A 15,424-nucleotide genomic window follows, 5' to 3' on the forward strand; every position below is an offset into this window, starting at 1 on the left:
TCGGCACGGTGGGACAAGAGGCAGAACTGAACTGAGAAACCCTGGGGGAAAAACCAATTTATATACAATCATGAACAATGGATTTTCACGCCATTGGTTAGTTTTGGTTTAATTTCTGTGAAAGAAAAATTGCATAATGTTATGGTTGGGGGTCACCAAGACACGAGGAACTGTATTAAAGGATCGCAGCATTAGGAAGGTTGAGAACCACTGCTCTAAAATGACAAGTGACTGTCCCCGGCGGGACCACGAATGAATCGCACTGAGAATTTCTGACCTTTCTGCAGAGGTATTTCATGGTTACTGATTGCAACTGATAAACTGCTTAGCGGTTGGCAGCCACAGCGTCCTGTTCCTGGCACCAGCTGCATGTTTGTTCTTCGGCACTGGCACAGGGAGGCTGTCCAAGTCAAAAGTCGACAGTCCGGATTGTCACTAAATAAAAACAAATGGAGTCTGGCTTCCCCCCAGCACATCTCCATTGGCACGCCATTTGTTAACTCGGTCATATACATTTGTATTTTGGAGGAAGTTTCGGGGGGGGGGGGGGGAGGGTGGACAGGAGCAGAACAAATTTGTCAGACCTTTGCAGGTTTGATGAAACCAGTTGGGCTGCTGTTCTCCAGCTGTGGTCAGGTAGCTGATTTTTCAGTGGAGTGTTTGTGGACCTGTTCATTTGTGGACCTGTTCATTCACCTAATTCCTTCCTAATGACAAAGCACAGCACAATCTGCATTTCATGCACGCGTATTCTCACGAGGCAGCGGAGCTTTATCCCCTCTCCTTGCTATGCCAGTGTTCTGCTTGGCAGGCTGTTATTTATTTATTTGTATTCTATTTATATTCAGATGTGTTGACCGCCACTCCCGGACCTCGCCAGCTCGTGGTGGTTTACAATAAAAGTTTAAAACCCACATAAAGGACACAACGATACGATTTAGACCAGCGGTCCGCAACCTTTCGGCTGCCGCGGACCGCTGCTCTGGAGTGGGGTGAGAGGGTGGCCCGGGGGCCCGCGCACGCACGGCAGCGCCAGTGCAAACGCGCATGCGCGGACTGTCACGCACACGTGTTAGCGCCCGGCAGGGGCGCAAACGCGCATGCGCGGCAGTCCGCGCACACGCGTTTGCGCCACCGCCATGCCAGTGGCCGCGGCTCCCCCTCCCGGCCCCTCTGGGCCGCCAGCAAATCAGCCGCCAAAGCAGCTTGGCAAGCTTCTCTTCCCCCCCTCCCAAAACTAGAAACTTGCCGGGCCATGAGCTAATCGGCCGCGAGCTTCGGGGGGGGAGGGAAGAAGGAGCTGCGGCCTGGCACCAAGGCCTTCACGGCCCGGCACCGGGCCGCGGCCCGCGGGTTGGGGACCACTGATTTAGACAATACTGGCAGCTGAACCAGCCACAAAGTATATCAACCAGTCATAAATAAATGTTGGGTTTTTAAAACAAAGCAAAAAGACTTGTCATTTGGCTTTATTTTTTATCTTATTTTATTTTTTGCTGACCTGCTTGGATTTGGAAGCCTTTTAGGGCATGCAAAGTTCTGCAAAATCTCAGCTGAAACCTGTTTGGCAGGCATTAGAGTTGGTCAGCCCCAAAATGAAAAGATCTGGAGATTGGCTCATGTCCCAGTGGCATGCGTCCCACTGACAACATTCATTGCATCTCTTGTAGACACTACTAAATCATGCCATTATTAATGAACCCTTTTCAGGCTGAAAGTTAATGAGCAAGTGTGAATCTCCTGTATTATGCAGGAGGTGGGACTAGATGATCCTGGGGGCTACTTATGTTTCGTTGCATCTTCAAGGGCTCTGCTTTGGGTGGCCAGTCAGCTGCAGCTAGATAGTGGTGTCCCAAGAAAGAGTCTTCTCAGTCATGGTGCCAAAACTATGGCATTCCCTTTTGAAGGAAAGTCATCTGCCCCCCTCTATTTCTACACTGTTCTCATATTAGGATGAATGCATGTACATCCAGTATGCATATGTGTGCATTGTTGCAAGCTGCCCCAAGATGACTGGTTCAAGAGGGGCGGGCTATGAATGCAAATATAAATTTAAAAAATAAAATCAGTACTTGGATAATAATGCTGTTTCGGTCGCATGTTCAACTGTACATGTATTACTGTACATGCAAATTACTGTTTAGTATGTAGACCATGGGTAGTCAAACTGCGGCCCTCCAGATGTCCATGGACTACAATTCCCAGAAGCCCCCTGCCAGCGAATGCTGGCAGGGGGCTCCTGGGAATTGTAGTCTATGGACATCTGGAGGGCCGCAGTTTGACTACCCCTGATGTAGACTGTTGAGCACATATTAAGAAAAAAGTCAAGTGTATTCTGTACATGCTGTGTTCACTGTAACTTGTAAACAGGGCTGTTGTCTTCTGCTGGTGGGTGAAGGCTTTTTTCTTTTCTTGTGTTTGGGTGACCCAACCTTCCTCAACTTTTTTACCATGAAAAACCCTTGAAACATTGGTCAGGCTTTGAGAAATCCCAGAAGTGGCGTATCATGCAGAATATGGTTGGCAAGCACAGCTCTGTATACAAACACCTGGGGACCCTCCCCTTCCCACTCTCTCCAGGCCCATCATTGGCCACTGGGGGGGGGGTTGACATGGCCATATATGGTCAGACCACCCGATAAATGTTTAACCAATTTTAAAATATATTAAAAATTAATTCACCGGCACCCATTTGGGAAACCCTTCCAGGACCGTCAGGTTGAAAGAGCTTGGGCTGACCCTTCTTCCAGATAGATTCAGGTGGCTAGTTGTGTTGGTCAGAAGCACAAAGGCTGAACTCAAACTTTGTTCTCTGAGCCTCCTTCAAGTTTATGTGTTTTGTTTAATGGTTGTTTTTAATGGTTTCACCTATGTGCATGTTTCAGTTTGGTTTGATGGCCACCTGGGAACAATAAGGCAGCGTAGGTACATTTTAAATAAATCAAAATGGTAAATGAGGCAGGAAGATGAGAGAATTGATTGCTAGCCATTTAAGCCTAACAGCTTGGCTGGTCTGCCTGTCAGCTGTTAGGTTTAAATGGCTGGCATGACTTGAAACAGATGTTTACTACTTGTGGACACAAAGCTACCTTTAGTCACCATGATTAACACTCTCTGCTAGACCAACCTTCCATGAATCTGCCTACATCCCCTTTAAAACCATCCACGTTTAGCAAGCATCACCTTATGCACAGAGAAAGGTTTCAGCTGGGGCATCAGTCAAAGTCTATTAAAAGCACCATGTGCCACATATTAGATTCGGATAGTTGTCTGCTAACATGGATCAGCAGACTGGAAGTTCCACCAAGATGTGGCTTTGCAACTTTGTTTGTTTGTTTGTTTTTAAACGTATACCCCGCCCCTCTCGACAAGTCAGTTCAGGGCGGCTAACAAATAAAAGGCAAACAGGCTTTACAATAATAAATACAATAAAAACACTAAAATCCATATCCCCCCAATTAAAACATAACAATCAAACCCATGAATAACTGAGCAAGGCAAATGGCAGACAAAAACCCAAAATAACTCCCCAATTCCCATCCCACCACCCGTATCATGCCATTAATGGCATATGATGGAAAAACAGGCAGTTAGATGTCATAGGGACCCATGGATCTATCAATCAGCCCCGGGATTCTCCCCCCACCCCTAGTGAGGGCACCAGAACCTTTTACATCCAACTGAATATCCTCTCTTTGACTAATCTCACCAAATTACAGCTGGAGAGGGCATCAAGCTAGAAGGCTGTTTAAAAATGCCTGAGCACAATTAATCCTAAAGTAGCCTACATCCAGCCTGCTAAATTCCCCGTCTTTTTCCTGGCCCCACTCTTTTTCTGTCTCTGAGTGTTGTTAGCCTCACAGAGGTCCCTTTACTTGCAAGGTGACGGCCTCAGGGCTGAATCCACAGAAGCACAGGGGTCAAAACAGTAGTAACTAATTTTTGAGGCCTTTAGTGCAGGTTGTCACCTGAAGCATGCAAGCACAGCAGCGACTACGGCGGTAATAAACACTTTTTTGTCTCGTGTGCCATGGAACAGTGAATTGGATAGTGTTAAGCTTCATCTGCTGCCTAATTCGATGTAACATAGCAGATGAGATAAATCAAAGGTGTAATGCTGTATTGGACTTGAAAGATGATGGCTCTTCTAAAGCAATCTCTGTAAAAATATTTCAGGGTTGTAGCCATTGAGATTAAAAAAAAAAAATCCTGCAGGAAAGAAACTGCTGGAAGCTTTTAAAGAAACCAGGGCAGGGGTAGTCAAACTGCGGCCCTCCAGATGTCCGTGGACTACAATTCCCAGGAGCGAATGCTGGCAGGGGCTCCTGGGAATTGTAGTCCACGGACATCTGGAGGGCCACCCCTGAGCCAGGGAGTTTGACCACCCCTGAGCCAGGGAGAGTGGTTGACACAGCCCTAGCAAGGCAATTTCCTCCTGCAGATTCCCCCTGGTTTTTTTATATATATATTTATTTCTTGTGCTGTTTGGTGCAGTTTTTGTCCGGTTTTGTTTTTATTTCTGCTGAGCGTCTGACTCTTAGAACAGAGTAAGATGGATTCCTTGGCTACCCTTGTGACAGCGAAAGGCATTAAAAAACCAATGCAGTGGTAGCACATTCAGTGGTTTCTGGCATAATGTTCTGCTAGGGATAAAGCAGTATTTTACGCACGGCCGAGCACTGGAAACTCAGAAGGATATCCATGTCCTGCGCATACATAAAAGTGATGTGAATAAAGAAAACCTGAATATGCAAGAATTACGTGAGCGAAGCTGTTCTTCTGGTCCTATCTGACTCGTGCAGAGTCCAGCAAGCTTTGAGAAAGAGCTCATAAAATGCAGCTTGCTAGAAAATATACAAATCATATCAGGCTGGAAGGAAAGCTTCTTCCATATAACTGAATGGCTTCTGTTCACTTCTGTGGAGAAAAATAGAACTCTGCACCTGGGAATGAACTGTTTTTGCAGTGAGTAGGCAAAACAGTGTGTTCTCTAGTCTGATGCTGGACTACCTGGATCTTGCTGTCCGTGGATCCTCAGCTGTTGCCTTTACAGTATATCTTCATGGTAATGCCAAATTTTGGATTGCAGATGCTAAGAATAACATCTTAAATTGGGTCCAGGAGCCAAGCCAAATGGAGCCCCCCCCCCCTCATTTCAGTGTTTGAAATGCACTCCTCCTCTCCACAACCCTCTTGGTTGCTCCCACAATGTCTCACAGCATTAACGGCAGGAGGAAAGGCTTCAGGTGGGACCTCCATTTTTATCAAATCCTGCTGCCATAGCAATTATGACTGTTGTTGTTATATTTCTGGCTGGACCTTCCTGTGTGGCCCAAGGCAGATTACAACATAAGAAATATACATAGTTACAACACACAGTTTAAAAAACCTACAGAAATACACAAAATACTCCCAAAAGTTCTAAATTTGGATTGAATACAAAAAACTGCTGTGCCTGATGACACATGATTATGCACAACAGTGGCCGTGCTGGGCCACTGCCGGTTTCTTGTGGTGGGGAAACATGTTCCGCCACTTCCCGTGTATGTACGGGGGACAGTTTTCCCCAGTGCACATGGTCTGCTGTGGAATTGTGCATACACACGCAAAACTCTAGAATGGAAAGGTTCTGATATGCTTCACCACAGTGGAGGGCGAGGGGGGGGGGTTTACTTCCATGAAGGTGAAATTGCAACAGCACAAATCCACCTTCATGGAAGGTTTTTAAAAAACCTTCAATTTGGCTCCATGGCACCATGAAGCTGAACGGGGTGTTTTCTGTCCCTGCTCAGATACCATAAGCAGGGGAGGTCCTCTGTGAATGGCGGCTGTGGCAAAAAAAGAAAGAAAAAATCAGGTTCCCTTGCCGCAGGGCATCGGAGGCCCTAAAGTGGGCCAGGAGGGGGCCGGGTTGACGTCATGCTCAACTGGGAATTTGCTCCATTGCCATGTGAGCACTGACCCGGCCTTTCCCCTCATGCATAATCGGTCTCTGGGGAGGAGAGCCATATGAGGGAGCTGTTAGTTCTCAAATGGATGGACCTGAGCAGGGAGGCCAACTAGAATTCAGATGTTACTCTATTCTAAGGTCTCAACCATAGGCCTGGTGGAACAGCTCTATATTACAGTCCCTGTGAAACTGTTCACAGTTCCAGGCCCTGTTTTCATTAGGGAGTATTTCACCAGGCCAGGGCCAGAGCCAAGAAAGCTCTGGTCCTGGTGGTTTGGTTGGTTTGTATTTGAATATATTGACTGCACCTCCCAGCCATGCCAGCTCAAGGCGGTTTACAATAAAACCCATAAAAACAGAATAAAACTTACACTAATAGCAGCATAATCCCATCTATTCCCTCCCAAATCACCAGTCCAGACCCAGTTCTCCAGCCACCCACCAGTGGAGGACAGGGATCCCGAGCAGATGTTGATCAATTATTCTAAGAGATCTTACTGAGAAAGGTCCTTGGTTACAAAAATTCTGGACACTGCAGCAGCTAGGACTTTTGAAAATTTATATGGCAGGAGCCTAGATAAGCAGCTGCATTTTCCAGGATTCTAGGCCTCATTTCCATGCCTTCCAGGGACATTTTAGGAGAAAGGGAGGGGGGGCACCACTGGAGGATGAAAACTCCATATTTGGGGAGATGCTTGCCCCCTGTTTTTCCTCCAGCAATGCCATTGGGAATGTGATGGGGCTGGGATTTTGAATAAACCTGGGAATCTAATTGGTTTATCCAAATTGTTTGGACAATAATTTATTTTATCTTTGATGACTGTAATGCTCTACGCATGCATGGAAGAGTCTTTTTAGTATATGGACCTTGAGATAACAATGTCAGGTGTTTTGCTGGTGGGATGTCAATGTTGTCAGGGCAACTCACACAGAGATTGTCTTGTTTTCTTCCTCACCCCCTTCTGTGTTTCAGCCTACTGTGTGTGAGAGGGAGCTGTGTGTGTTTGCTTTCCAAACTCTAGGGGTGATGAATGAGGCTGCGGATGAAATCGCAACCGGGGCTCAGGTAAAATGCAATGCATACTTATATGTGAATGTGGGCGATGTTTGTACTCACTGTTCCCTTATTACCAACATATGACCATGTCGTTGTATGATATTTTAATTTCCCCAAAGAATGCAAAACACAAAGATGTAGCTATGGTTTGAGCGTTCACGGAAATGCTCAGATTTCAACCAATAAATGCTTAGGTCCAAGATTTTATTTCCTCCCCTTCCCCTGAACTTTACGGAAAGTACGCATCAGTTCTAGTTTAGTAACAGTCATTCCCATGGAGATATGGATTAATACTAACATCCTTTGAACTCTTCCCCCTGACTAACAGAAATACCAGGACTTGCTAAATCACCAAACAGTGGAAAGGTATGGGAGCTTTACGGAGATGCCCTTTACAAGCCCTTGCAGCTCCCCCAGTTGTCATACTTAATAGACATTGGTTGCCATGGACCAATGTCCACCATCTGTTTAGATGGAATCAGGAAGACCCACATTTGAAGGCACATATCTGCCTCCATCACAAGTAGTCAATCCTTTGCTCAGCTTCAATGCAAACACCAATGGCCCTATGCTAATTCAGCCTTAATTAGAATCATAGAACCATAGAGTTGGAAGGGGCCATGCAGGCCATCTAGTCCAACCCCCTGCTTTATGCAGGATCAGCCCTAAGCATCCTAAAGCATCCAAGAAAAGTGTGTATCCAACCTTTGCTTGAAGATTGCCAATTACCTTGGCAAGATCTAGGATTCTTTTGGGTGAGTTGGCTCAAGCTTCCTTAGCTGGATTTGCCTAGAACTGCCCAGCGGTTTTTTGGCTAACCAGGGATTTAAATTAATGTTTTGTAGCAATAAGTTCTATATTCTATCCTGTGGATTGCTGGCAAGTAGATTATCATTCATGCCAAGGGAACAGAGGAAGAAAAAGAATCTACCTAGATCTATTTCTACTCTGATGCTTCTCACGTTTAACTTCTCAAAAATACATTTTAAAAAAATCCTCTAGCAATCTGACCATAAAGCTTTTAGAATTTTTACTGGCATGAATCAGAGTCCATCTGGGATTATGGGCAGAATTGAAGTGACATGTTAATCAAAATCCATCTTATATTCTTTCCTTCCCGGAGTGAAACGTTTTAAATTGAAGAACGCTTATCAGAAAGATGGAAGTACTATGAAAATAGTACTTAAATTTCAAGGCATGTCATTAAATAATAATATGTTTACAGTTTTGAATTTCAGAGTATTATCAATACCCCTTGGCAAGCAGTTGAAATCCTCTTTTAGCATGCAAATAAGTGGGAAAATAGGGTTTTTTAAAGTCTTCATCTAATAAAAATTTCTGACAACAAATTCTAAGAGCCAGTTTAATAATTAAGGATTCAAAATAAGTTTCCAGCTTTGATAAACCCTTTATAGATAAAGTTGTCACAATTGTAATAACCCAATAAAATGGCAAATTCAAGAATACTTGAACCAATTTCACATGGGGCGAAAAGGCCAGGCTAATCCCTGCTTAAGCATGACATTGGCGCTGACCCAGTCTCCTTCTGTCCCTAGCCCACTTTAGGGTCTCTGGTGTTTCCACCTTCTCTTTTCCGTCGTGGGTGATCAATGTTGGTCCAGGACCATGCGCACAGGGAAAAGTCAGGCCTTCGAGGCCTGGCTCCCCACCACCATCACCCACATTGTCCCAGCAGAAACAGAAAACTCCTTCATGGTGGCATGGAGCTGAACAGGGCTTTTTTTTTTTTTAGTGTCCCACCACAAGAAACCAATGGCAGCCCAACGCAGTCACCACCATGCATAATAGGTCTAGGTGGGCCAAATGTTTGATATATTGTGGTACAAAAAATGCACCCGTCTCTACTCTTTAGGCAAATTTCCTTGTCTTCACAACCTTATTTAGTGGCTGCCCTGGCACCATTTTCCTGGGGAGAGAGGCAATATGGTTATCAGGTAGCCAGTAAAACTGAGGTATACGATTATGTCACTAATAACCACTGACAGTAATGCAGAGTGTGGTTCTTAAACAGCCATCAGCTTCATTGTTCAACAGCCCTGTCATGGAGCCAGATTTCCATGTGATAACCTGATCCAGAAAGAGGAAGACGAGTTGGGGGGGGGGGGAAAGTTGAGATGAAAATGGTGCCAGCACAGCTGCTCTGTGCATCTGCCAGCTGAGAGTTTGGGATGCCACAACAATATCTGCCAAACTATAATAGGGAAAGCCTGTCTGGGTAACTTCTATTGAAAGAGGGAGGGTACAAAACATTCCCTCCCCAAGCTGGTCTCAGGCCTAAAAAAAAGGTTTAAAACATTAAATGTATGGCTTCATGTATAAAGGAAGTAGGTAAATATATCTGACATGTGAGTATCAACGTATTAGGTTGGATCTCAATTAAATTTGCAATTTCCTTCCCACTTCCAAGTGGGAGAGAGCAAAATGGATCCTTAAAATTTCTGGCTGTCATTCTGGCACTCCTTTTCACTCCCCCACCCCCATTTCTAAGCAGGGCAGCATGAAATGGACTAGTTGAAACCTGGTCGGTTCCAGGTTTATGATGATATAGTATGATACAGTATTGCCATCTAGCCATCTATGGTGGTATGGTGCAGCAGGCTAGTGGCTCCTTTCTTAGCCAAGCTTCCATGGCAGCACTTAATGAAGGTAAATAAAGAGGCCTTGTGATCATGTGTAATGCTTTTGAGGAGTTCCTGGCCTACCATATCATGCACTTCCAATTTACTGAGAGGTCTTAGGCAAAGATGGAGCCCAGCCGTGGTGTGATACCTTGTGAGCACATACAGGCCTAGACTTTTCAAATGTGACACTCAGGCCTTGACCGAGAAGTAAATTGTGTCTGTGAAAGTGAAGAACACCAATGATAATATTGTTTCCTGAAAAATAATTTACTGATGTTTACTGATTTTATTTTCTAGGTTGTAGACTTGTTGGTCTCCATGTGTCGCTCTGCGTTAGAATCCCCCAGGAAAGTTGTCATTTTTGAGCCATATCCTTCTGTCGTTGATCCCAATGATCCTCAGATGCTGGCCTTTAATCCCAGGGTAAGTGTGCTCACCATGGTCTCTGGGTTTTGTTTTGGTTGTAGCAAGCATAATAAAGCACCCTGCCTGCCATCTACTCCAATTTTGTATTTGGATGAGACCTTTTATAACCACAATCCAGCATGCTTATACTAGGGCCCAGTCTAAGACAACCCAAAACACAGTATAGCGACCCACGATCAGAGCCTAGTCCTTAATATTTGTTAAGGGTATAAATTGTTGTTGTTGTTGTTGTTGTTGTTGTTGTTGGGTGCGAAGTCGTGTCCGACCCATCGCGACCCCATGGACAATGATCCTCCAGGCCTTCCTGTCCTCTACCATTCCCCAGAGTCCATTTAAGTTTGCACCTACTGCTTCAGTGACTCCACCCAGCCACCTCATTCTCTGTCGTCCCCTTCTTCTTTATATAAATAGTACCATTATGCAAAGTCAGATCATTAGCGTCTTGAATAAGCCTGAGTGGAGAGTACACCACGAAAAGAGAACGGTTCAAAATGAATTTGATAGCAGAGGAAGGAACCTTCCACAGGCTACAATTAACAATTAAATGATTTAACAATGAAAAAAATTGAAATATCTTATCTCTTCTTTTAATAGTAATAAAACAACCAAAACGGCCTCCAGATTTGTACCATTTTCAAAGGCTCAAAGGCCAATATATATATTGTTAAAATTTGAGTGAAGAATAATAATCATATACTTAGTGAAGGACTAGATCCTCAACACCTACTAAGTTGGAAACAACCACTGATGGAAATGCCACTTTGGGATTCCTGCAATAATTTTCTGCTAATCAAGAGTAGAGCAGTTTTCTCCAGTTTTCTTTGATTCCCACTGCCACCTCTCCAAATTCTATTTAGAAGAAGAAAAGTTGGTTTTTATACTCCGCTTTTCACTGCCCAAAGGAGTCTCAAGGTAGCTTACAATCATCTTCCTTCCTCTCCCCATAAGAGACACTCTGTGAGATAGGTGGGGCTGAGAGAACTCTGACAGGACTGTTTGGTCAGAACAGCACTATTAGGGCTGTGACAACCCCAAGGTACCGAGGTCTGCCCTCCAGGGAGGTGAGAAAGTCCTATTTCAGAGGCAGAAATTCCTTTGTCAGGAAATTATGGTGAGATCTGGATTATTGTTCTTACCATCCATTTCAGCTCAGCAGCTAGACCTTGCTGATCCATGGCAGCGTAGTGAATGAAGAGATAGATGAGTTTGCAGATGCGTAAGAAGTTGTAGTGGAACATTATTATGAGTCTTCTACACGTGATGAACACATTGTGTGAGGACTTCTGGACTTAATGGGTGCACTGTTACAAAGTATAATATTTGGGGGAAGGCAAACATCTTTTCATTTGTTTCATTGCAGAAGAAGAATTATGATCGAGTCATGAAAGCGCTGGATAGTATTACTTCTATAAGAGAAATGACACAGGTAGGCATTTAAAAAACCCTTATTTTTACATCTTAATGGTTGGCAAGGTGCACATTTTTTTAATGATTTTTCATAGTGTTCTTTGTACGGTGATGTTTTTGAATGCATTTTTAAACAGAGATCTGCAACAAAAGCCCATCAGACTTACCCATCGTGGCAAACAGCAACATAAAATCAATGAACCAAAAGACAGGCACATAAAGCTTGAATGGTCCCACTTAAATGAAGCAGAGCTCTTCATTTCCTGAAGTGGGGGGGGGGGAGTAGGGGGTGGCAGGAGTAGAATGGGGTAGATTGTTCCCAGTCTCTGTGGCATGGAACACTGCTCAGTTACTGATGCATATTTTAAAAAAATAACACACAGTCATAGCCAAGCCTACTCCTTCTCAAAAAGGAAGCATTGATTTTGTGACCATCTGCATGGTGATGGCTTCTTTAAAAAAATATTAAAAGTAAACAACATAAATTGACAAGTATTCCACTCCACAGTTAAAAAAAGGAGGGGGGGCATAAAAATACATTAATCAACCTGAGCCATATGGCTGCAAAACATCCAGCCAAATGTCCTCATGTTTCTCGTGCAGAACTCTTGAATAGGGCTATATATTGGTTTATTGCTAAGTTCAACATCCCTTCTTCTCTAAGTTCTAGGTATAGAACTGGATTTCCAACACTGCAGACTAATCTTTTGATTATTGCTGTCCCGTAAAATCCATAATGTATTTACAAAAAAATATACCTTACCTTTCTGCCCTTTCAAGGGCCACCAAGGCTGATAACAATTTAGAACCTTTCTGGCAAATCACCAGATGAAAAGAGACCCAGCAATGAAAGTACTGCTGACAGATCTAAAGACATACCTAAAACAAAGTTTATTTGCTTTTTCCCTTCATGCCCCATTAGGGCTCTCACAGGACAGGACTTCATCATAAGCAGTAGGGGTTATCTTTGCAGTCTTTTGATATTAAGTCCAGCCTCACCAAACTGATGTGTCCAATATACTTAGAGTGCTGATTAATTGTGTTGTGTTAACCAGAGGCAGAGATCCAATAATGTTTGTTTAATAGTTTCCAAGAATTGTTTTGACTGATGGCTTCTTTATGATTGTAATCTGGTTTATGAAAGTGAAATGGGAAAGGAACTTGGGGGTTTTATATCACCAGTCTTCTGGATAATCAGTTGATGCTGAATCCCTATATGCCCTTTGGAAGTGCCCAGCAACAGAACAGCTTATTGAGTAAAACGTTGATTTGGGATACACAGTATATTTAATTTGGGCCTTTTTTCTTCTGGTTGTCTGTAAGTTTTATATATTGGGACCCTGTAATGAAAGAGTGCTATTGATATAAGGTTTCTTCACAAGGAACTCAAAATCCAATTGAACAACCAGTACCAAGATTCTGTTCTAATTATGGAGTGTGGCTCTACTTCTGTTTGAATTATAGAATGTGGCACTGCTTATCTCTTTTATATTGCTAGATTATCTTCCCCCACCAAACTGTAATACTTTGGCCACTGTTTTGAAAGGTTTAGCTCTCTGTTTAGCTAGTTGCTGTGTGCCCAAAACAGAATTGAGGTTTACAAACCTTAAAAAGTAAAACTACACATTTTGTGGATCTTGGACTGGGTGCCAAACAGGGTTGCCAGACCCCCCAGGGGAGGCATAGGGCCCCTGCTGCCAGGCCCAAAGGTGGCTGGTTTTTTGAACTGCAGGTGAATTTTGCCTGCGATGAAACATTTGGTAGAACCTTTTGCAACATGTCAGGAGTGGGAGGGTCCAAATAAGCTTCAGTTAGATTGCCAAACGTCTCTCGACTAAAAATAGTACTATAATTAATCGCTTTTATTGTTTCCCAGGCACCTTATCTAGAAATAAAAAAGCAGATGGACAAACAAGACCCCCTTGCTCATCCCCTTCTGCAGTGGTAAGGACTTCATAGATAATGTGCCAGCTGTTTAAAAATGCACATACTAAATTCTGCAGAGTTATGATTCACTGGTAACTGATTCACACTGTTGGTTAACATGAAGGGCTTTGAGATTCCTATGGCATTCAGTGGAGGCCTTTAACTCTTCCATTCCCTTCCTCATTGAGTGTGCAATATGAGGGTGCACTAGGAAACCATTTGTTGTACTGGGAAGCCAATGCATACTTGTTTACTAATCCAGCAGCTCTTCTCCACAGAAGCTCAGCTTGTACATGTGAACTAGAAGGGCCACTGGATGGATATAAGTATAGCGTGCATGGACCTCCTGTTATACAATATAGACCGTTGTAGTTCATACCCAGGATTGGGAGTTCAAGAGCACTAGTGAGCCCTATGGATGGATGGTGTCCTTTATTAGTTTGTGAATGAGAAAGGCTTCCTGAGGACTGGGTCAGTCACCTGAATAAATTCTACATTGTGCATGAACAAGGGGCTGATGCATTAGATCCCAGCAGCTTTTCCACTGGTGACAAAGGGAGGAGAGTGTCTCCTTTGATCACTGGAAAGGTTCTGTTGACAATCATAGGACCTGTAGGACAGCGCTGTAATAAGCAGGAAGACTGAGCAGGATAGAGATGGGATAAATTCCCCATTACTTTTTGATCAGTTGATATCAATGATCAAGCTACCTTAGGATGAGAAAGGGTGTATGGGCTAAAGGGCATGGACTGCTGGTGACCTTCAGTGACTTTCCTATTTGGTTTAATGCATTTGTTTATGTATTCCAGGGTTATTTCAAGTAATAGATCACATATTGTGAAGCTACCTGTGAACAGGGTAAGTGCGGTATTATCTTTAAAACAATGGATTCTTCTGTAATTAACATTGACATGAATTTTTCTATTGTGACACCTTAATTTGACATGAAAATAACCATTCTGAAATCACTGTTTTCCAGTGAGAAGTGTTAGAAAAGCCATTTTGTGGTGAGGTCTTAATATGCCCCAGCTTTGATGTGGTTACTGAAGTCATGAAGAAGCCTGGTGGTTTTGAATCCATCCCCTACTGAATGTCCTGCAAAATCCCATCTGTAGTTGTTTTGACTTTGCATCTCTTTAACATTCTTCAAAATAACTTTTCAGATGGGAAATCAATTCAGTTTTGATGACACAGCTTAGAGTATTATAGCAGAAATGTTCACTAAGGCATGTAGGGTCCAATTTGTTTTGATGGGCATAAATAACTAAATCTTGCAGCTGATTTGCAAGATCTCTCTTCTCTTTCTGAGCCACATTTATGACTCTGCCCTTGAGTATAATGTGTTCCAATCATCATTTGATAACTCAGGTTGAAGGGGACACCATAACAACATTTATTCTTCTTGACTGGTTGTGTCTAGGGAATCTTATGTAGTGCCTAAAGAAACAGGACTTAGACGGCTTTTGCCCTGCCAGGAGCATTCAAACTGGGAGGGTTCAGCTATAACCCTTCATCCTTTAAAAAAAAAAAAAGAGAGGGAAATTATAAAAGTAATATGGAGCGTAAATGGAAGATAGAACTAATCAGTAAAAGATTGCAAGGAGAAGCAAAAACAAAAATCCATTCTAGGGCAAGGCACTGAAATACATTCACCGGGGGCTACCAGCCCTTGCCTACACTATACCTAGAAGGGTCTACATCAGGGACTGACCACCTTTTCTTTAATGAGAGTTACTTCTGTGTAATGAAAAATGCCCCATGCTGCATCCTCCCCCCTCCAAACATGTTTAGAAATAGAACAAGAGCTGGTAAGAGCACTAGAAATGAAATTATCAAGTGAAGCAGCACAAAGAGAAGGCCTACAAAATAAAAGATTTAAAAAATAACCTAGAGCTGATCTTTTGGGGATCTAGTCCTGAGTCTTCTAGCAGCTTTACAAGTGATTCTGCAGCAGTTGAGAAACTTGGTAGCTTACTGTCGGAGATCCTTTTTCTACATAATTCTGACCAAAAGTTA

At 43.3% G+C, this 15,424-nt stretch overlaps 1 protein-coding gene across 2 annotated transcripts in view; it reads left to right on the forward strand.

Annotated features, from left to right (window-relative positions):
• The window catches only part of PARP8 (poly(ADP-ribose) polymerase family member 8), a 175,757-nt gene that overhangs the window by 138,577 nt on the left and 21,756 nt on the right, over window positions 1–15,424 (forward strand). For both annotated transcript variants that reach the window (XM_077347086.1, XM_077347087.1), the window contains exons 15-19: window positions 6,924–7,016; window positions 9,947–10,072; window positions 11,436–11,501; window positions 13,359–13,426; window positions 14,218–14,266. In XM_077347086.1, the coding sequence (XP_077203201.1) occupies window positions 6,924–7,016; window positions 9,947–10,072; window positions 11,436–11,501; window positions 13,359–13,426; window positions 14,218–14,266 (402 nt within the window). The remainder of the gene's footprint in view (window positions 1–6,923; window positions 7,017–9,946; window positions 10,073–11,435; window positions 11,502–13,358; window positions 13,427–14,217; window positions 14,267–15,424) is intronic.

This window comes from Paroedura picta, chromosome 7 (genome assembly GCF_049243985.1).
Source record: "Paroedura picta isolate Pp20150507F chromosome 7, Ppicta_v3.0, whole genome shotgun sequence".
Classification (NCBI taxonomy): domain Eukaryota; kingdom Metazoa; phylum Chordata; class Lepidosauria; order Squamata; family Gekkonidae; genus Paroedura; species Paroedura picta.